Source organism: Moschus berezovskii, chromosome 3, assembly GCF_049115385.1.
Source record: "Moschus berezovskii isolate FMDL1 chromosome 3, NW_MosBer_1.0, whole genome shotgun sequence".
Taxonomy (NCBI): domain Eukaryota; kingdom Metazoa; phylum Chordata; class Mammalia; order Artiodactyla; family Moschidae; genus Moschus; species Moschus berezovskii.
The window spans coordinates 96546248-96569476 of NC_142462.1; the positions used below are offsets into that span (position 1 = coordinate 96546248).

The following is a 23229-nucleotide window of genomic DNA, read 5'->3' on the forward strand; positions in this document are numbered from 1 at the left end:
TCAAGCTTCTGATCTACCTTTAGTGCACAAGGTGACCCCAGGGTATATGACATAAAGTGGGTAGAAATAAATGATCTTAGTCTCAAGTACATCACTGAGCTTATATCATTCATCTTTTCTAGCAATGGAAAAGCAAAATAATGGTTAGGACATGAGAGTGATAGCAACGTTTGATTTTGATTGTTGATAGGAAAATCATGGATGGGTCCAAGTTAATGTTTTATATCTGACTTTTTACATAGAGACAACATTGAAGAGAAAATACTCTGTAATCAGAATCTATACTGATTTAGTGGTGCCCAGCCTTTTTGGCACCAGGGACTGGTTTCATGGAAGACGATTTTTCTATGGACTGGGGTGGGGGGTACGGTTTTGGAATGATTCTAGAAGATTACATTTATTGTACCCTGTATTTCCATTATTATCACATCAGCTGCACCTCAGATCAGCAGGCATTAGATCCCTGATGTTGGGAACTCTTGGATATAACAACTTGTTTGTCATTTGAAAGTGAAATAACATTGAAAAGAGGAAAACTGTTATTTTAAAATCGACAGTCATATATAAGCGAATGTATCTATAATATTATGGAATTATAAGAAATGCAAGAAGGCAAAGAAGCCCTCTGAATGGGTCTTACTGGGTTTCAGCCTTCGTTTGTAATGCGGCTGATTATACATACAAAGAAATTCATCCAAGGAATATGACTGAAAAAGTCAGTTCTAAATATATTCTACTGTCTATTAATAGCAACCATTCTCACTTATATTTTGTGGATTTCAAGTATTCCTGGAAAACCAATGAAATAAATTTAAGTTTTAAATAAGAATAGGAGCATTAATCTTACTGAGGATGAATAAATTCTTGAATCAAAAAGTTTGGGCATGGGTGTGAAACACTGAACTCGAAAACTCTGAGCATCTCCTCCCTTTCTTATTTGGGAGTCCAGAGATAAACAAGAGGTAGAAGTACAAAATTAGTTTTATTTTGAAAAGCATATTCACTTGCAAGAGTTTCATTTTTTTCCCCCTTACCATATCTTAAAATGGCCACTAAACTCACTGACATTGTTGAGATCAGTTTTACTCAAAATGCTTAATTTAGAGTTTCTTAACCAAAAAGAATCCTTTTCAAGGAAAGTCCTGAAAATTAATCCTTTACAAAGCACTATGTGGATTAATATCACTGATTAACTATTATTTAAAGGATTACTTTTTATTTTAGAAGACATCACAACACAATTTAAAAAAAATCTCGTTGAGATGAAACTCCTCAACAATTAAATATTTAATCAGTTCTAACACAAGAGAACGTTTAATCTGCATGATTTACCAATTAAAGACTGCACCCTGATGTGTCTTCAGCAACATGAGAGCTAAAACAAAATTGTCTCAGAGGGTCTCAAGATGGGCAATGCCTTGTAAAGGCCCAAACGTTTAGAGAGTTAGGTAGGTTTAGTGTCTCTCCCAGGCAACGGGATGCACTTCTGTTGACCCCTACCAGCCTCAGCATTTGGGATATTCTTGGACATTATAAGTGACCACAGAGGGTGCTCTTGTGACAATTACTGTGTGTCAGTTTTGATTTCTGAAACATCACCATTTTTCAAACCGAGACTCAAAGCTCTCTGGGAAAGTGTTCAGCCTCTCTGCTGACCCGTGGGTACCTGGGGCTCGCTCTGTGTTTCCTGAAACCTGACAGTGTGAGAAGAAACCTCATAGTAGGCATTAAAAATGGGACCTGTGCTGCTTGCTCAATTGCATCTGATTCTCTGCAACACTATGGACTATAGCCTGCCAGGCTTCTCCGTCCATGGGATTTTAAAGGCAATAATACTGGAGTGGGTTGCCATTCCCTTCTCCAAAAATGGAACTTAAGAATTAGAAAAGCATTGCCATGGTTTTATGTTGGGATCAGACAAGTAGACAAGTTGTAAATGGTTTTGATTTGCTAGCATTTTTTAAATAGCCATTGACAATGACGTTTTATAAGCTGGGATAAGAGAGATTACCTATAAAACAGAACTTCTTTGGTAAATCCATATTCTCTTCTGCTAGAGAACTTCCTTTAAATTTCTCTGACCCAGATAAGACACATTTTTTTAATGTGTGTTAACTAAAGAGCCTCTTGATGAAAGTGAAAGAGGAGAGTGAAAAAGTTGGCTTAAAGCTCAACATTCAGAAAACTAAGATCATGGCATCTGGTCCCATCCTTTCATGGCAAATAGATGGGGAAACAGTGGAAACAATGTCAGACTTTATTTTTCTGGGCTCCAAGATCACTGCAGATGGTGATTGCAGCCATGAAATTAAAAGATGCTTGCTCCTTGGAAGGAGCAACCTGGATAGCATATTAAAAAGCAGAGATATTGTTTTGCCAACAAAGGTCCGTCTAGTCAAGGCTATGGTTTTTCCAGTGGTCATGTATGGATGTGAGAGTTGGACTGTGAAGAAAACTGAGCGTCGAAGAATTGATGCTTTTGAACTGTGGTGCTGGAGAAAACTCTTGAGAGTCCCTTGTACTGCAAGGAGATCCAACCAGTCCATTCTAAAGGAGATCAGTCCTGGGTGTTCATTGGAAGGACTGATGTTAAAGCTGAAGCTCCAATACTTTGGCCACCTCATGTGAAGAGTTAACTCACTGGAAAAGACTCTTGATGCTGGGAGGGATTGGGGGCGGGAGGAGAAGGGGACGACAGAGAATGAGATGGCTGGATGGCATTACCGACTCAATGGACATGAGTTTGAGTGAACTCCGGGAGTTGGTGATGGACAGGGAGGCCTGGAGTGCTGTGATTCATGGGGTTACGAAGAGTCAGACACGACTGAGCGACTGAACTGAACTGAAGGTAAATTTAACATGTGAGATTTTTTTCCCCATTGGCTAAATTCAAAATACAATGATAATCACTAAGTTTAATTCTTTTATTTTTTAAAAGTATAGTCAAAAGTATGGTTTTTCCAGTAGTCATGTATGGATGTCATTGGAAAAGATTCTGATTCTGGGAAAGATTGAAGAAAAGGAGAAAGGGGTGGCAGAGGATGAGATGGTTAGACAGCATCTTGACTCACTGGATAAACTCCAGGAGATAGCAAAGGACAGGAAAGCCTGGCATGCTGCAGTCCATGGGGTCGCAAAGAGTTGGACATGACTTAGTGACTGAACGACAACAAGATAGTTGCTACATTATATTAAGGCTTCCCAGGAGGCGCTAGTGGCAAAGAACTCTCTTGCCAATGGAGAAGACATTAAGAGATGTGGGTTCAGTGCTTGGGTTGGGAAGATCCCTGAACATGGCAGTCCACTCTAGTATCCTTGCCTAGAGAATCCCATTGACAGAGTAGCCTGGCAGACTACACACCACAGTGTCGCAAAGAGTCAGACGTGACTGAAGCAACTTAACACATACACAATACTGTATGTTACAGGTGTACAATGTAGTAACTTACAATTTTTAAAGGTTATACTCTATTCAGGGAAGCCAGGCCTGCTGCTGTCTATGGGGTCACAAAGAGTCAGACATAACGTAATGACTGAACAACAACAGTTGCCATAAAATATTGGCTTTGTTTCCCATGTTGTACAATATAAGCTACAAGAATATATTGTGCAATTTCAGGAATATTATATTCACATACAAATGTCAGCATGTGCACCACCTGACAAGCAAAGACAGCCTCCGTTTAAGATATTCTGGTCATTCTGAAAGACTTAACATGAATACAGAATATACGGTTTCCAACTATTTTTCCACCTGTAGGATTCAGAACCATGGTGGCAGCTGCATAGAATATGAAATGACATTCCTTATGTAGAATCTCTTTTCTACTTATCTACTGTAACTGCTACTGCTTCTTGCTTTCACCTGGCCATCACAAAAACACTTTAGAACTGTCTGCTACTCCGGGGTGCAAGACTCGGCATGCAAGCAACCCAGTAACTTTTGTTGCCACTGCTAAAATTAAAACTAATTTATTTAAAATCTGGAAAGGATTTCAGAAACCATCTGGAGTTCTAGACCAACTTCTTTGGTTTACATGTGCTATCTATACTGAGTTTCAAACAGGTGACAGAACTTCTTGAAGTGCACTTATCCAGTCAATGGAAGAACTGTGGCTAGAACTCAGGTTTCTGGATTCCTGGTCCAGTCCTCTTCCTCCAAACACTGTTTTATCATTTAAAATTCTGTAAATCTGAAGCTGTTGTTCAGTCACTCAGTCATGTCTGGCTCTTTGTGACCCATGGACTGTAGCACTCCAGGCTTCCCTGTCCTTCACCATCTCCCAGAACTTGCTCAAACTCATGTCCATTGAGTGGGGCTTATGGTAGGCATAATATGGACTTTGAAACTAGAGTGACACAATTTCAAAGTCTGATTTAGTATGTAACAAGTCTTTTATCATCTCTGGATGAGGCATTTCTTAACCTGAAAATAAGACTAAAATGGGGGTGACAGCATCTACCACGTGGCTTCCCAGGTGGCGCTAGTGGTAAAGAACTCACTTGCAATGCAGGAGACAAAAGAGACACAGGTTCAATCCCTGGGTTGGGAAGATCCCATGGAGAAGGAAATGGTAACCCACTCCAGTATTCTTGTCGGAAGAATTCCATGGACAGAGGAGTCTGGTGGGCTACAGTACATAGGGTCATAAAGAGTCAAACATAACTAAAGTGACTTGGCACACATGCAAGCATCTACCCAGGTTAGAGATGATACAGGTCAAGAACCTAGCACATTTCCTGGTACATGAAGGTACCTTGGGAATAGCAGTGATGACAGGTAAGGCCATAATTATAATTTTGACACTTTGAAAAAAATTAGGGATGTATTGGGTTGGCTAAAAAGTTCATTCAGTTTTAAGTAACAATAAAAGTTGTATGCTTTCATTTTCATGATGAACTTTACTGAACAATGTATTCACTAACTGAACAACTTTTTGGCCAACCCAATACCTTAGTCAAACCCAGTACCTTCTATTAAATAGGGTATCTGCCATCATTTACTGAACACTTCTCTGCAGTTATTTCTGTTTAAAATAGAAAGTGTTTTATAAGTTTAACTTATAGAGCAAAGCAGAATGTTTTGATATCTGTTTTGATATTAACCATGATCTTCAAATGATACTTTAGTTTTAATACTTCAAGATTTGACCTAAAAGTCTAAGATTATCCTATTTATGGCCTTCCAGATAATATATATTTTAGTCACTTTCCTCTTTCACACATTGAAGAAACCAAAAAACTTCCATAGAGGCTAAAACAATAATCGCAGCAATGCAGGATGCTCAGAAAGAAGGGTGATGGTGTACGGCTGTGTGGGCTGCTCATGGACAATGATAGGAGATACCATTCTCCTTCATGGTGCAGCTCCAAAACAATGGACACAAATCCAGGGCAGTGCCCATCTTTTTGGACCTTAGTCACTGGTACCATTATTTAAACAGAACCCTAAGGTATTTAGTCAGAAATATTAGGAACTATTATCAGGCTTCCCAGGTGGCGCTAGTGGTAAAGAACCTGCCGGCCAATGCAGGAGACACAAGAGGTTTGAGCCCCTAGGCAGGAAGATTCCCCCGGAGAAGGGCATGGCCACCCACTCCAGTATTCTTGCCTGGGAAATCCCATGGACAAAGGAGCCTGGCGGGCTACAGTCCATAGGGTTGCAAAGAGTCAGACACGACTGAGCATATATCTCCCTTTGAATTAGGAACTATTAAGATGCTTCATTTGCAGAAGGTAATGGCACCTCACTCCAGTACTCTTGCCTGGAAAATCCCATGGATGGAGGAGTCTGGTAGGCCTTACTCCATGGGGTCGCTAAGAGTCAGACAAGACTGAGCGACTTCATTTTGACTTTTCACTTTCATGCATTGGAGAAGGAAATGGCAACCCACTCCAGTATTCTTGCCTGGAGAATCCCAGGGACGGGGGAGCCTGGTGGGCTGCCGTCTATGGGGTCGCACAGATTCAGACACGACTGAAGCGACTTAGCAGCGGCAGCAAGATGCTTCATTAATCAAAAAGATTTTAAGGCCAGGAACACCATGAGTAATTCATTACTACTCTTAGGACAAGTTTCACAGAATTTTCAGCAGTCTTTTCCATGCACGGGGCATCACACAGAAAAAGATTCTTTAGTAAAACACCTGATTTCTTTTTTAAAGTGTTGGTATTAGAGGCAGGATCAGTGCTTTGTAGAATAATTGATTTATATAGAAATATTAGTATATATTCTAAAATGAAGCAAATTTCTTTTGGATAAAAAGCATATCTTTTGTAAGGAATTAAGATCTCATACTGTAGCCCCTATACTCTTATCTGGGTTGGTTAAAACCACTATGTAATGATTCACTGCTGTATGGGTGTGTGTGTGTGTGTACACATTTTCCTTTGCATCTGAAGGTGGGAGGCTCCATTCCCTTACTTACTCAGGAAACACTTTAATTGGAATAGCAAAAGTTTGTCACTGATGCCTGAATAAAATTGTTCCTTTCAATCTTTTATCTGTAATAGACTCAGGTTGCTAACAGTATTTATAGGGTCATTATTTTCAACTGCTTCTTGACACCTAACAATATTATTTTAAGCTTCAGCCAAGTGGATTTCCAATAATTATATAATGTCTCTCGGTAATGATTTGTTGTTTAAGATACACATTCTACTTTACCTTTCAACACATACTTGATAACCTCTCATTTACTAACTGTAATTGAAGCAAATTCAGTCTTGGCTAATTAGGGGCTCTTAGTACCCCTTCATCTATGTTATTCTTGATGACATAGCAATAGAATTAGAGTCTATTTTTTGTTTTTAATTACAGTAATACAAGTGTGCAACTTAAAAATATTAGAATGATTAAGGACACTGTAACTATTTTACAAATAACAAGTCCAGTGTCCTACTGGGGATATTCAAAATGACAAAACCTTCACAACCAAAATGGAATGGTTTTTTGTTATGGGTTTCTTTTAGAAGCAAACCCACAGCCATATCTGATGCTTGCTGCTACTGCTGCTGCTAAGTCGCTTCAGTCGTGTCCGACTCTGTGCGACCCCATAGACGGCAGCCCGCCAGGCTCCGCCATCCCTGGGATTTTCCAGGCAAGAACACTGGAGTGGGTTGCCATTTCCTTCTCCGGCATTGGAAAAGTGAAAGTGAAGCTGCTCAGTCGTGTCCGACTCTTTGCGACCCCATGGACTGTAGCCTGCCAGGCTTCTCCGTTCTTGGGATTCTCCAGGCAAGAATACTGGAGTGGGTTGCCACTGCCTTCTCCAGGGGATCTTCCTGACCCAGGGATCAAACCTGGGTCCCCTGCACTGCAGGCAGATGCTTTACCCTCTGAGCCACCAGGGTAGGCACTGGAAGGAAAGTGCAATATACAACTATAGCCATGACAATAGAACGAGCACATCATTTTAATGCTGGCCTCCTGACATCTACCTTAGTTAGCTCCCTTTGTTAATTGCTGCCACACAACAGTCTCAAAAGAAGTTTGGTGAATGGAGGGGAGTTGAAATGGGGAATATTTCTATGAGGAAAGAAATTCTACCTCTGTTACAAACTGAGGATGAGTTCTGTAGTAAAAAGGTCACCAAGACAATAAATTGAAGATGTTAAGAAATATGTAACACACAGAGATGCACACACAGACATGCGTAGTGGCCTATTTGTAGAATGACTCTACCATTTTTCAACATAGAAAATGTGTTTCCACTATACCAAGAAGAAACAGAATGGGAATAACATCGACTCTTCTCTTCTGTTCAACATTTTTGAAAATTACCACATAAGCAAAAAAAAGTAAAAGAGAACTTGGAAGTGAAACATATGCTCGTAAATTTAGAGCAATACCAAATGGAAGCAGAAGTTGCTAATACGGTTTTAGTATTTTGTAAAAGAGCCAGCTGGATGGATGATAATTTTTCAATCCCTGCAGGGCATCAAAGCTTTTCGGAAATCATTCTCTTCACACATATTAACACTTAGCTTATTAAAACAGATGATACTTTTATTGTAAAACAGCCTGGGTAGAGGCTAGAAACATAAAATACGAAAGAGAAGGCTCATTTTGACCACCCAACCTGACAAACAGCAAACACTGACATGACAGACCATGGTGGAGAGGATGACGTAGCAAGACCTTCTGTAACTGCCACAGCTGAAGTGTCACCATGAAGCCCGTGAATTGCTGTTGTGAAAACATTTGCAGTAACTTGCATAATTAAATGAAACTGCCAGAAAAGCATTTCTAAAATGCAGAGAAGATGTACATAAATAAATACAGTTCAGAGCAAATATTACACGTCAGATTCTGCAATGGAATGGATTATGCAAAGTTATGTCATCAGCAAAGTACCATTTTCTTTGAACTGACTGCTGCCTAATTACAAATAAGTGACAACATTGTTATTGAAATGGACTGCTCTCTTAGTCTCTTTTACAGATACTCAGTGGCTGAAACTTGTGGATCAAGGCATCTAAAACTACAACCTCCCCTTCCTAGGAGCTGCTATGCCTCTGTGAAGACCTCCACGAGACCGGAGCAGCATTCTATCTGTTAGCAAACCTTAGTACTGGAAAACAAGCTGAAAAGGCACACTAACAGTGCAGTGGCAGATATCTGGCTTTACTGCGACTTATTTCTTTGTTTACATGAAGAATATCATATTGACTTAAGAAAAACTTTTATAGTAGGGGCCAAACACTTTACATATTGCTGTGATTGCAAGTGAAGTAAGCTGTACACAATGGTAAAATGGATATCATCTTGCTTGCTAAAATGAACCTTTGAATGATTTTGAGACTCTGATTCTAATAGTGACAGTTTTCAAGTATAGGAAAAAATAATCTATTAAGACTTCTGTCAGCAGTCAAAGAAACAAAACAATAAACTATTAGCCGTGTAGAAGAAAAAAAAAAGGAAAGAAAGAGTGATTTGCAGACACACCCTCAAAATGCAACTTTTCCCTTCACAGTACATCTACAATGCCAGCTGGCTCTGGAAGAGTAACTACTTACATCGAACAACTTTTCTATGTACATTTCCTCATTGACCTTTTCTCGAAGAATGTCTTGATTTTGCCGAACAAACATAATATAGGTATCTGCCAGATCCATTCCTGGTTTCTGTTGTGAGGAAAAAGCATGGGGAATAGGACAATATATTAGGTTTTGATTGTGAAAATTTATTTAATCACCACCCTAGAAAATCATTCATTATGTAATTTCAAAAGTTACACTAGAAAAATATGCTTAAAATCAACAATTGTCATCGTTCAGTTGCCTAGTCGTGTCCGACTCTTTGTGACCCTATGGACTGCAGCACGCCAGGCCTCTCTGTCCCTCACCATCTCCTGAAGTTTGCCCAAGTTCATGCCCATTGCATCAATAATTAAAAAAAAAAAGATCAACAATGGACACCTTCAAATTCCATAATTAAATAAAAGTTTATTATTGAGGTCTATAACTTGAGATCATAGTTACTGTTCATCATTTAAATGATTAGAAATATGTGGCTGTAAGATAGTAGATACCTTTTTAAAAAAAATGGCTACCGTGCAAAACCAAATGCTGAGTATAAATAGATAAATTTTTCAAAAAATTCCCATAATCAATAATCATTTCTTAATTACAACTACAACTTCTTTTTCATCATTTCTGGCTGGTTTATCCATATATATATATATTTTAAAAATGTTAGCTTTCCTTGGGTTGCCTTCCTCAACTACCATGGGTGTTCAAGGAATACAAAATAAGTTTTCTTATTAGGAAGATATTGAACAAAAAACATTTAATGCATTACAAAATGAAATGCAAATCAAAATTTTGTGGGTTATCCATTGCTTCTGCTCATCTATATCTATTAATACTACCTCAAGGACTTATATTATTTTAGAAATACAATAAGACTATGGATGAACTAGTCTCCTGTGAAGAGCCAAAGGTGTGGACTAGCTAACTTTCCAAAGTGATCCAACATTTCACATCTTCTAATGTTAGATGAGACGGGGCAGTTAATAAAAGTACTCCTTGCTATGGAATCTATAGAATCGGCACAAGGAGGGGGCATAACTCTGAATGGCTCCTAAGGAGTATTCCTTCTAAACTTACCTTTAGTTCTTCATTGAGTTTCACATATCTTGACTAGATGATTTGTATACCCTATACCTGGAGTTGATTCATAGTCTGTACTGAGTTATTACTTTAATTAGAATAGGGCAATAATATGATGAAATGGTGAAACTGATGCCCAAATAAGTCAGTCAGTTGTGCCTCATTTCATATCTGTAGGATGCACTCATATAAGCCATCAATGGACTCTTCACAAAAGTAAATAACATAAGGACATCAGGTGAAAGAGGATGTGAATCATTTAACTATTCAGGAAGATCCCCTGGAGAAGGAAATGGCAAACCACTCCAGTATCCTTGCCTGAAAAATCCCATGGTAGAGGAACCTGCTGGGCTGCAGTTCATGGGGTTGCAAAGAGCTGGGCATGACTGAGCAACTAACACACTGCAGCAAAGACAAGATACACCTCTGAGTGATGTTAGGACAGTGGTCATGCCTTTTCCTCAAATGAAAGACAGAAAGTTCTTATCACTTCTTTTTTTGGGGGGGGATAATAGTTTATATACAATGATAAAACTGACGATCTCCTAACCAGTGCACAGTGCAGACATTGGCATATCTCATTAATAAAAATTAATTTGACTTTTTGCTAACAAAGTTATTTCTGGGCAATGAAAATCCCAGGAAGTACTTACTGTTCTTATACTTAGCCTAAAGAGAAATTTATATCACATACACTGAAGGATACTTTCAAACATAACCTTGATATAACAAAATTCACGACTAGTTATAACCGGAAACAAGTATTTATATAAAAGTCTTTATTGATCTTTCCTTCAAGAGCATTCCTACACAATGCAGAAAACATATTCCAAACTTAAACCAAATTCATTTTGCTGTTTTTCTACATATTTCTCATCAGAAATGTTTGAAAGTTTAAATAATTACAAGGATACTCAAGAGAAACCTATGCGATTTTCTTCTTTGGGGGCAAGTGGTGTTATACTGAGATTTCCAGTGAAAAGGCAGGATAATTTGTACAGGATTATTAGCTACTATTAACAGTTGAAGCCCGTAAGATAAGGATTTCTCTCTGTGTCTCTCAAACTTTGTCAAAACACTAAAAATGAGTACATTCAGAAAACATACTGCTGCAGAATGAAGATGACAGAATAATTTTCTACGTATGATAACAAGTCAGTTCCACCTGTGAGTTTCAGTCAAGTGCTTGGAAAGAAAATGCTATGATATGTATAATACCAAGGCAGCAGGGTTTTGCCCTGCTGGACTGAGAGTTAAAGAATAAACATATGAGAGGCTTGCCTCCTCCACCATTTCTCCTCACCCAACCCCATTTTTATTTCTGCCTTTCTAAAGAGGAGTATGCTTATAAGTTTACACTAGTTAAACACTGGACCCATCAGACTCACTGGAAACTGAGTTATAGCCAGGTGAAATGGAGAATGGTGCCTTTATACACCTGTTACAGACTTGGAAGGTAATTTTCTGTTTCCTTGATTACTTTTAAGATAACATTAGACATCATGAAACATTGTCCAGGAAAAAGGAATCTTTTGCCACCTGAAACTAACAAACACTTTACAATTTAAGCCTAAAAGAAAACTCTGTATTGTTCCCTTTGGCAGACCAAAGGGCTGTAATACTGAAATGTGTAAGCTGAGACAGTTCTACAATTAAGAAAATTAGAATCCCTGGTTGGGGGTGTGAAGAAAGGCTCATTTAAGTTTATTTCAACAAATTAAGTGTCGTCTTTTTCTTTCTGAAATTACATTTTCTCCCCTTTGGCAAATTAAGCTCTGCTTGCCTAGTAAACAAAACCTACAATTTTTACATTCCTCATTAGCATTATTTCTTCCTTTATCTTTGAGCTGTTTACCTATTCTTGAAACTGTGACATACGGGAATTTCACACCTAGTGAATATATTTTCATGTAGCTTGTGGCATGAGACTATAATCATTAAAAGAATATACACAAGTAGGAATAACTGCAACAGCTGGTGACATTTACCAATTAGAATTATAGTTCTTTAAAACACTTTATCGTTCCTTTGGTGTATGAAGGGTAATTATCTCTGATAAATTGCTGAAAGAGATATAATTTTCCTTTTAAACAGTTTCTACTTACAGTACAAATGTGTTTGGATAGAAGACATTATCGCTGGTTCAGTGCTCCCTTGTACTAAGACTCTTGCTTTATGGCAGTAAAATTTACATACTTTGGAAGTCACTGTGTCTCATTCCATTAATACACATTATCTTATTAGGAAATAAAGTTTAGTCAGAAAACAAAAACTGAACACACTTGGTTCAGTTTTCATTTTCTGGTGCATAAATGAAAGGCATGCATGTGACAGCATTAGCCAGACAGAATATTGCTACGAATTTTGGTGCAAGTGGGTGTCCTCAATCATATCAAAGGAACAGCCAGTTCAACTTCAACAACTACAGATTTGGATGAGTTTTTATAAGAATATTACGTTCTAGAGAGGTACACTTAGAAATGTTTTCTATATTGTAATTATCAGTTCAGTTGCTTAGTCGTGTCTGCCTCTCTGCGACCCCATCAACTGCAGCACACCAGGCTTCCCTGTCTATCACCAACTCCTGGAGCTTGCTCAAACTCTTGTCCATCAAGTCAGTGATGCCATCCAACCATCTCATCCTCTGTCACCCCCTTCTCCTCCTGCTTTCAATCTTTACAGCAGGGTCTTTTCCAATGAGTCATTTCTTCGCATCAGGTGGTCAATGTATTGGAGTCTCAGCTTCAGCATCAGTCCTTCCAATGAATATTGAGGACTGATTTCCTTTAGAATGGACTGGTTGGATCTCCTTGCAGTCCAAGGGACTCTCAAGAGTCTTCTCCAACACTGCAGTTCAAAAGCATCAACTCTTTGGCGTTCAGCTTTCTTTATAGTTCAACTCTCACATCCATACATGACTACTGGAAAAAATCATAGCTTTGACTAGATGGACCTTTGTTGGCAAAGTAATTTGTAATTACAGTTTTCTTAACAAAGGAGAAAATTTGTAATTATAGTTTTCTTAACAAAGGAGAAAATAACGATTAAAGACCATGTAGTAAGCACATGCGTGTTAAGTTGCTTCAGTTGGTTCCAACTCTTTGTGATCCTATGGACTATAGCCCACCAGGCTCTTCTGTCCATGGGATTCTTCAGGCAAGAATACTGGGTGGGTTGCCATGTCCACCTCCAGGGGATCTTCCCGACTCAGGGATCTAACCCGTGTCTCTTATGTCTCTGGCATATGCAGGAGGGTTCTTTACCGCTAGTGCCATCTGGGAAGCCCTATAGCAAGCACATTATGTATAAAATACTGGGTCTCCTGCATTGCAGGCAGATTCTTTACCGTCTCAGGCACCAGGAAAACCCTGCTGCTGCTGCTGCTGCGTCACTTCAGTCGTGTCCGACTCTGTGTGACCCCATAGACAGAAGCCCACCAGGGTCCCCCGTCCCCGGGATTCTCCAGGCAAGAACACTGGAGTGGGTTGCCATTTCCTTCTCCAATGTGTGAAAGTGAAAAGAGAAAGTGAAGTCGCTCAGTCGTGTCCGACCCCTAGCGACCCCACGGACTGCAGCCAACGAGGCTCCTCCATCCATGGGATTTTCTAGGCAAGAGTACTGGAGTGGCTCGCCATAAATACCCCTAAAAGAGAGTCAATGTTGTTTTCCATTCTCCATTTAAACCTTTGAGATCCTCAGTTCACTAAGCAGTAACTTCTCCATCTTGCTTTTTAGGGTAGTAATCTCTAAATCAAAATAAGACTTCCTGGATTACTTCTAAGTTGATTCAGAAAAGAAGAGAATGTGGCTAATGAAATGACAGTAAAAGGTAAAACATCTAAAAAATTCCCCCAGGGGCATAAAGAAATCAATACATATGAAAGGGAAAAGAGTATGGAAAGGTGAGTTCCTCCGACTTGGGCCACATAAGAAACAGAATACACCAGTGAGTCAATGTGTTTAAGTAAGGGTGCAGACTCCAGCAAATTTTCTTCCAGCATTAATCACTAGTTAACTTAGTGAGATGAACACGCTGTTCAAAAAAAGAAAGAAAAAAATTCCTCGTTAATTATATGCTACAAATGCTTTTACTTCCTGCTGCTGCACCTAATTCCACAGGTGCAAGTCTTTACTTTCCTCATTCATGGGTAGGTGGGTGTAGTGCTGCAGACATTTTTCACAGCTACAGATTTAGATACAGAAGCCGCTTAACCTTCCACGGAAGGTTAACAATACACTATGCAAACACTGTCATGGTGTCTATTTAACAAGGAGACAAATTTTTAAATATACTATTCCCGTCTCAAAGATTAATAGAAGCTACAGTCTAATTGACTTAATTTGAAAGTGCACATCTCATAACCTATAAAAGCCTGCCTTGAAGAAACAATCAAGAGTGGAACTCTGATATCTTGATTTATGATAATCTGTGTGCTTCATAAATGAAATACCTGCACCTGGTCTTTATTTTCATTTGCAAGAAAAATGGATCTTCTGAGATTTAAAACAATAGCACGTCTCTTCAATTTGAAGTTGTGGTAAGAAAAATTTACATTTCCACTCTGGCATTTCAGATTCAGGAAAAGTCTATGACTGATCATCAGAGAACACAGGACCTAATTGTACAAACACACAACTTATCTGCGGTACCTTTAACAACAACATATATTTTCTTTTATTGTTTAATATGTTCCTTATTAGTTTGGAATTTATGCAGCAATTTCTATGTTTTATATTTGAGTGAAAATGCTCTTAAAATTAAGCTTCTCAAAAGCATTTGGAATAGTTTAAGAAGTTACATACACTCAAATACTTCAAAAAAAATTTTGAGTATAGCTGTGATGATTATATGTAAAACACATATACACTTTTTTAAACCGAATTTTCTAAAAACTAGAATAATTACATTGTATTCACATAGAAATTCAAAAGGAAAGAAACTGAACTAAGGTCTTCAAATTAGATTTATTCCAACTTAAATATAAGCCCAGGAAGAGGACTAATTCATAAAAAGGGGCAGAAGAAATGTAAATAATGGAAAAGTCACAAGGATATAAAATTTTCAAGATTTTCTAATAACAGTTTATCTAGTTTTTTAAGACAAATTATTTCCAGCAGCAGCCACAGACACCTTTCCCTTTGTTAAATGTGGAGCTATTCAAAATTTTATTAATTCATACTATAAAGCATTTTGAACCCAAATTAGGAAGTAGAAAATTCTGAATTAGATAATGGCATGCACATCCATTTGAAAACATCTCTCGGACTTGGAGCATGTAAGTGTATGTTTTAAGTATGTAATTTCATTCAGTCCCACATTCTAAGGGACAGGGTTCCATTACTCCAGAATTCTTGCTCTGGATATGGGTCTTCTGTTTGCTCCCTGTAAGCACAGTCAGTAAAAAAGCAGATTCCTATCACAATGTTTTGAGAATATCTTACATCAGAATCTGCTATAATTAATGCTCCTATAGTTTATGCAGTCATATTGTTCAAATTCTTAAAATTCACCTGAAAGCTTCACACTATTCCTTCTAAATAGTGACATATTTTATGTGTTCACTGATTTAAGCACTAGCACATTCAAACATTTTCGTTGTATCTGGCAGAAAACCTTCCAAAGAGGAGGTTATTTTAAATATTAAAAGGAATATTGAATAGTAATTTAAAATAATAGCCTAAAGTACTCAAGGAAAAGAGGCAGGTTGATTTTCAACTGAGACTGATGGGCTTAATTTTCATCTTACTATGACCTTCCCACTTGAGGTCATGAGCTTATGGTATCTCTCTTGCTATTTCTGATCTATAAGATCACTAACGTCTCAAGAGTTTTGACAATTAGCTGCTGATACAGAGAGGAAAGTGCTAACATGTATGTCACACATTAGCTTTATACTATTATTTTCATTATTATACATGCTCAATATTATAATATTTTATTATTATGAGTAATAATTAGGGTGATTATGAAGATATTAAATCTCCCATTGATAATACTGCTGTAAACTTTCCCCTATCTATAGTTGCTATGATGTCAACTATAGAAACTACACTGAGGACTTGAAGAAGTAAAATTTAAATACTTTGGGTATTATTTCACTTCACCTTTAAAATTCAGATTGCCTGGGGTTGTGTTATTTGGCACTAATTTGGAACCTTTCCGATTTTGGCCTAAAGGACACATAGGATGCTAGAATGTTAGGGTCCGGAGGCAGTTCATGGATTTACCTTCTGTGAGAAGAACGAGACAGACAAGAAAACCAAAGAAAGATGAAAGAAGCAAAGCACTCTTCTAGGAAGCACAGAAGGCAACCTCCCCTGCTCCTATAACGGCAAGATTCTCAGTCTGGTCCTGGTGTGATCTGCCTCTGCAGGTGAACACGTCCCAGTGGGCATGCACACCATTCCCCATGTTCTGCCTGGCTCTCACTCTGACGTAAAGCACTGAGTGTTTCAGCAGCCTCATCTAAGTAACAAACAATGTCTGAACAAAGGAAAAACACCTCTTGTCACTGAACTGACTGGCTGTACTTTTAAAAGTCATCCCTGGCACATGCAAGGTGCTTGAGAGTCTAAAATAAAAGGAAAATAAATGAAAAGCAATCTAATGTTTTTCACCCTGTGGAAAACAAATGGTTTTTCTTTTGGAAAATGGTCATGTTCTGAAGCAGAGGGTACAGGGCAATGTATGGTGCAGGGAGCATCATTCCAGGTAGAAGCGAAGACAATCCTGTTTATATCACTAGCATGTGACATTTATAAAGCACATAATATATGCTTTTATTATTTTTATAATATATATTTATATTTATTTTATAATACGTACTTTTATTATTATTTAATATTATCCACATTAATATGTGCATCAAATCCTCAAAAGAACCTAGTGAAGAAGACAGCACAGGGATGACACCACTATTGTCACTGCCCAGGTGGGAAGCCCAGGGGTCAGACTGCCAGTAAGGGGCAAAGGTGGGACTTGAATTGAGATTTAGACTCCACACCCAGCCTGCACAGCACGTATGCTGTGTGCTTAGTAACTCAGTCATATGCGACTCTTTGCAACCCCATGGCCTGTAGCCCACCAGGCTCCTTTGTCCATGGGACTTCCCAGGCAAGAGTGGTGGGTTGTCATTTCCTTCTCCAGGGAATCATCCCAACCCCGGATTGAACCCATGTCTCTTCTGTTTCCTGCATTGACAGGCAGGATCTTTACCGCTAGGACCACCTGGGAAGCCCACACAGTATAGAGATGAATTCAAGTCACACTGTGGAGAATTGGAAGGTTAGAAATATTTGGCAAGTGTTACAACAGAGACAGAACGTTTGAGAGAACTGTTAATGAAGACAGGAAAAAGATAAGCCATCTCCACTTTCTCAGGGAGGACCACCAGGATCAGGCAGCAGCGCTAAGCAGCCGATCCAGGGGGAGCTTCCTTGTCCTTGGTCACCGCCAACCTCATCGTGTTTTCCAGGTCTCTTTAGCTGTCAGCTCCCTGACTAGCACAGAGATCATACGTGATGTTTGTAATACTGGCAGCAGGATAACCTGCAATAGGCATTGTTCACATATACACCCACACCAAAATGCTCTATAACTTAACGACCTATAAAACAAAATTTCAGAATTGGAGTTGGAAAGGGCTTTTACAAAAAATGTATTTGGTTCCATCCGGTCTCTGCTGTGGCAGGTGGGGTCTTCATTGCGGTGCGCGGACTCCCTAGTTGTGATGTGTGGGCTCACTTGCTGTGAGGCATGTGGGATTTTAGTTTCCTAACCTGGAATTGAACCTGTGTCCTTTGCATTGCCAGGCAGATTCTCAGCCTCTGGACCATTAAAGAAGCCCCAGAAAGGACTTTTAAATGTCCCTTTAAATGTTAAATGTCATCTGGCTGTTTTCCCCACATAATTCAGCAATCTGAAGTACCACATCTGGTAAAGAGTGGAGTAACTACTACTATACTATATCACCCTTGTAAAGAATTTTAGTTTCTTTTTTTTTGTTCTTAATACACTGATTTCAGTTCTGCCTCCCACTGGGTTTTAGCTACTGATCCTTGTCCTCTTGACTGATAAATATTGAGGCTTCCTCTTCTGCAAAATGGGAACTCCATACATTGAATGGGACTCTCTTGTCTTCCCTCAAGAGTAATATCCTGATTTCCCTTTTTTTTTTTTTTCTTTATAAGCCATTATTTCCAGATTCCCTTTAACTATGCTGGCTGCTCTCTACAATAGGAGGAAAACTAAAAAGTATATGTTGGTTTTAAAAGACTATTGATAGATTTGCCACATTAATAGATATGAACCAGATAGTATAGAACATAATGATTATTTTTGTAGAATCTGGACACTAGATTTACTATGATCAATAATAATGATGTATAATGACAGCTAACAGTTATCAATTACTAATTTCATTCTAGGAATCTTGAAAAATGCTTAACATATTTGCAACAAGCCTAGAAGTGGTATAATTCTATTTTCATTTGATAAAGTAATTGGTGTTCCCACAGGTATATGTGTGCTACGTGTTTAGTCACTTGGTCATGTTTGATTCTTTTGCAACCCCATGAACTGTAATCTGCCAGGCTTCTCAGTCTATGGAATTTTTCAGGCAAAAATACTGGAGTGGGTTGCCATTTCCTCCTCCAGAGGATCTTCCTGACACAGGGGTCAAACTGGGTTTCTTGTGTCTCCTGCATGGGTAAGTGGATTCTTCACCACTGCACCATCTGGGAAGCCCACACACAGGTATATGCCTATTTCCAAACTCATCTAGCTATAAACACTAAATATGTGCAGTTTTTAATATATCAGTTATGCCTCAATAAAGCTGTAAAAAAAAGAAACTGATGCTCAAGATTATACAGATACTGAGCAAAGTGATGGAGCAAAGTCTGAAACCGAGGCAGTCTGGCTCCTGAGTTTGGTTTGTACCTTCTCTGTTGTGTTTCCTCCAAAGGTCCACTACCTTGTGGTTTTGTTTTTAGTAGCTACATTACGGTCTCATGCAATTTTTCATCCTACTTTCTAACACACATTGCTATCAGCTACAATCTTATAGGGAGGCAATATGTCTTTTTTGGAGGGTTATTTTTAATATACTACCTAAATTTTCTTTTAATTAAAAATTTTTTATTGGCCTAATAGAGACACAGATATAGAGAATAAATGTTATGGACACCAAGGAGGGGTAGGAGGGGTGGGATGAATTGGGAGAGTGGGATTGATATATTTACACTATTATGTATAAAAGAGAAAACTCCTTCTCCAGGGGATCTTCCCAATCCAGGGATCAAACCCAGGTCTCCCCAATGCAGGTGGATTCTTTACCAGCTGAGCCACGAGGGATGCTCAGGAATACTGGAGTGGCTAGCTTATCCCTTCTCCAGGGGATCTTCCTGACCCAGGAATCGAAAAGGGGTCGCCTGCATTGCAGGGGGATTCTTTACCAACTGAGCTATCAGGTAAGTCCAACTAATGATAACCTACTGTATAGCACAGGGAACTCTACCCAATGCTCTGTGGTGACCTAAAGTGAAGCTGCTCAGTCACATCTGACTCTTTGCGACCCCATGGACTGTAGCCTACTAGGCTCCTCCATCCATGGGATTTTCCAGGCAAGAGTACTGGAGTGGGTTGCCATTTCCTTCTCCTGTGGTGACCTAAGCAGGAAGGAAATATAAAAAAGAGGGGAGATAGGTATACATATAGCTGATTCACTTTGCTGTACAGCAAGAAAGGAACACAACATTAATATACTACTTTAACTCTACTGGATTTTTGGTTTGGGCCTGGTATTCCCATCTGCAAACTAAGGTTAATGCTTTCATGCTCTCCCTACATCTACTATAGCTGTTTTCCCTCCCCATCTCTCAGGACTGAGTTCCCCTCATCTAAGTTACTGTTGGACAGGGTGAACAGACTCATTCTCTCCAGGCCTTGCTTTTCTTTAATGTCTGAGGTTTTTGCCACCATGAACACACCAAGGTTCTATGATGGAGCCTTTAATTGTGTAACTATGATAGGAACTTTTCTCCAGATTGGTGGTTTGGTGGTTTAGTCGCTAAGTTGTGTCCGACTTGCGATACCATGGACTGTAGCCTGCCAGGCTATGTCTATGGGATTCTCCAGGTGAGAATACTGGAGTGGGTTGCCATTTCCTTCTCTAGAGGATCTTTCCCACCCAGGAATCAAACCCGGGTCTCCTGCATTGAAGGCAGATTCTTTACTGACTGAGCTGTGAGGGAAGCCTCTTATCTCCAGATTAGGGCTATTTAATCAGAAAAAAATCTATCAAACCATCTGAAGGTCACTATTTATCCACCTTGACTAGGAAGACATCATGGGGGGGCCCTACTAGCATCTTTGCTAAGAAGCAGGAGATAACAAAGTTTCTTTTTGTTCAGGAATATATTGATGATTTTTCTATTATGTATGATTTTCTTTTATACAGAAGTATAAATCTTTTATACATGATTTTTGTATCATGAAAGTACAAAGATACACAAGACTATGTTCATAACATGCTATATGTAAATGACTAGATTCTAATCATTTTCTGTTATTGACACTTATACATCTTTAGCCTGTGCTATAAGGTACACCTGATAATCAAGTATGTTCCAGGAACATGAATTCCTACTTCTCTTTTGTGTTAGGAATACCACTTAATTGTATGGATATACCACTTCTTGTTTAATCCATATGCTGGACTGAAAGACATTTTGGTTGCTTTCAATTTTTGGTGATTATGAATAAAGTTGCTATGAACATTTTTTCAGGTTTCACTGTGGACATATGTTTTCAGATCAGTTGAATAAATACCTCGGAGTGTAATCAGTGGGTTGCTAAAGCCTATATTTAGGTTTGTAAGAAACTGCCAAATAGTCTCCCAAAGTGGATGTACAGTTGTGCATTTCCACCAGCTATGAATGAGAATCCCTCTTGCACTGAATCTTTGTCAACATTTTGCTATTAACAGTGTTAAATTTTAGCCATACCAATAGGTGTGTAATAGTATCTCATTGTTTTAATTTTCAATTCTCCAATGACAAATGATATTGAGCATCTTTTCATTTGCCTAGTTGATACCCATACGTCTTCACTGTAGTATCTGTTCTGATCTTTTGCCCATTTTTAAATTGTGCTGTTTGTTTTCTTGAGTGTTAAGAGTTGTTTGTACATTTTACATAAAGTCCTTGAGCAAATATATGTCTGTAGGAGTTGGTGATGGACAGGGAGGCCTGGCGTGCTGTGATTCATGGGGTCGCAAAGAGTCGGACACGACTGAGCGACTGAACTGAACTGAACTGAGCTTGTGTTTTTACTTCCTTAAAAGTTCAGTGTGCTGTGTGTGCTTAGTCGCTTAGCTGCATCTGATTCTTTGTGACCCCCATGGACTGCAGCCCGCCAGGCTCCTGTCGCTGGGGATTCTCCAGGCAAGAATACTGGAGTATGCCTGCATGCCCTCCTCCAGGGGATCTTCCCAACCCAGGTCTCTCGAATTGTAGGCAGATTCTTTGCCATCTGAACCACCTATTAAGTCCAACTTACAATGTTTTTCTTTCATGGATGTTTTGGGGTTTGTATCTAAACTTAAGATAGTATTTTCCCTTATGTTTTTTTCTAGAAGTTTTATAGTTTGCATTTCACAAGTAGGTTTTTAAATCAGTTGTGAGTTAATTCTTGTGAAAGGTAAGCCACTGTTCTTTTTTCTCATAAGGTTCTCTGTAAAAGACTGCTTCAGAAAGGTATCTTGCTGGAGTTTTAGCATAAAAAAATAGTAACAGCCAACATCATCTCATAATTTTTGAAATTAAAGTTTCTTTCCATATCTAAGGGAGAAATTCTGTCTTTAGCAATCTACCATGGCCACACCACATCTATGGTTTAGTATGCTTTGCTGTGTGTGACAACTTGATATAATAGTGACATTAGTAAGCTGGAATTAATTAGAGAGTGACTGGTGTGAAAGACTCTGAGTACAATTGCCAGGGCTGTTTCCATGATATGTCTATTTCCCTGATGTGAGAAGTGACTCATTAGAAGAGACCCTGATGCTGGGCAAGCTTGAAGGCAGGAGGAGACAGGGATGACAGAGGATGAGATGGTTGGATGGCAGCACCGACTCTATGGACATGAGTTTGAGTAAGCTCTGAGAGGTGGTAATGGACAGGGAAGCCTGGTGTGCTGCAGATCATGGGGTCGCAAAGAGTCAGACATGACTGAGCAACTGCACTGAACTATTTCTCTATCTCTTTTATTCCTAGAAACTGAACAGCTTGCAGGCAGGACATATATATTTTCATTGTAGCCCAGAGTCTAGCACTTAGTGAGTGTTAAATAAGATTTAATCAACAAATTTAGTGAAGAAGTTGAGGATGTTTAATGTAGATAATAAGAATTCCTTAGACAACAAACCCTTTTGAATAGCCATCATAACTCTTGGGAAGAGGATGCATGATAATTATCACCAATATCTGAAGGGCTATCATGCAGAAAAGGAATTAGAACCAAAATAGAATTCACAGAGGTACAGAATTTCAACTCATTACACATAAGAGGAAGCTACCTTACGGTGAGCCTACAATCACTGAAAAAATTAAAAGAGCTTGACTGAATCTTTTTGAGGGCTATTGGGAGAGGGGGCTTCTGCATTGAGAAAGAGCATGAATGAACCACTTTCCGTGTCTTTCAACGATGAAGCTCTATGGGCTCTAACAGATTTAGTACAGAGTCAAATTAAGAACTGCAAAAGCCCCAAGAACAGAAATAATTACGGTGTTCCATTTCATTTATATTTAATAATTCAAAATTAGAAACAAAATCTATATTATAAAGTACTCATTAAGAACAATAAAGTCCATATGTTCCCATGATGACTTGTCCTTTTCTTCTTCAGAGAGCAAATATAAACTATTCCCCCTTACTACTTCCTTTCTATCTTTCGAGCTGCTCCTTTGCAGGAACTTTGCAGGACACATGTGATTATTTCTGCTTATTGCCCAGTACTGATTTTCTGATTCTAATACAAGACAAAGAGTATGCCAAAACTTCTTTGGGAATTATTTGTAAAATTAAAAACAAACAAAACATACTCCCAAGAAACC

General features: G+C 38.8%; 1 protein-coding gene across 4 annotated transcripts in view; it reads right to left on the reverse strand.

The window, feature by feature from the left end:
- CADPS2 (calcium dependent secretion activator 2) overlaps positions 1–23229 on the reverse strand; it is a 593849-nt gene that overhangs the window by 19553 nt on the left and 551067 nt on the right. For all 4 annotated transcript variants that reach the window (XM_055421183.2, XM_088834647.1, XM_055421182.2 and 1 more), the window contains one exon: positions 9019–9126. In XM_055421183.2, coding sequence (XP_055277158.1) covers positions 9019–9126 — 108 coding nt within the window. The remainder of the gene's footprint in view (positions 1–9018; positions 9127–23229) is intronic.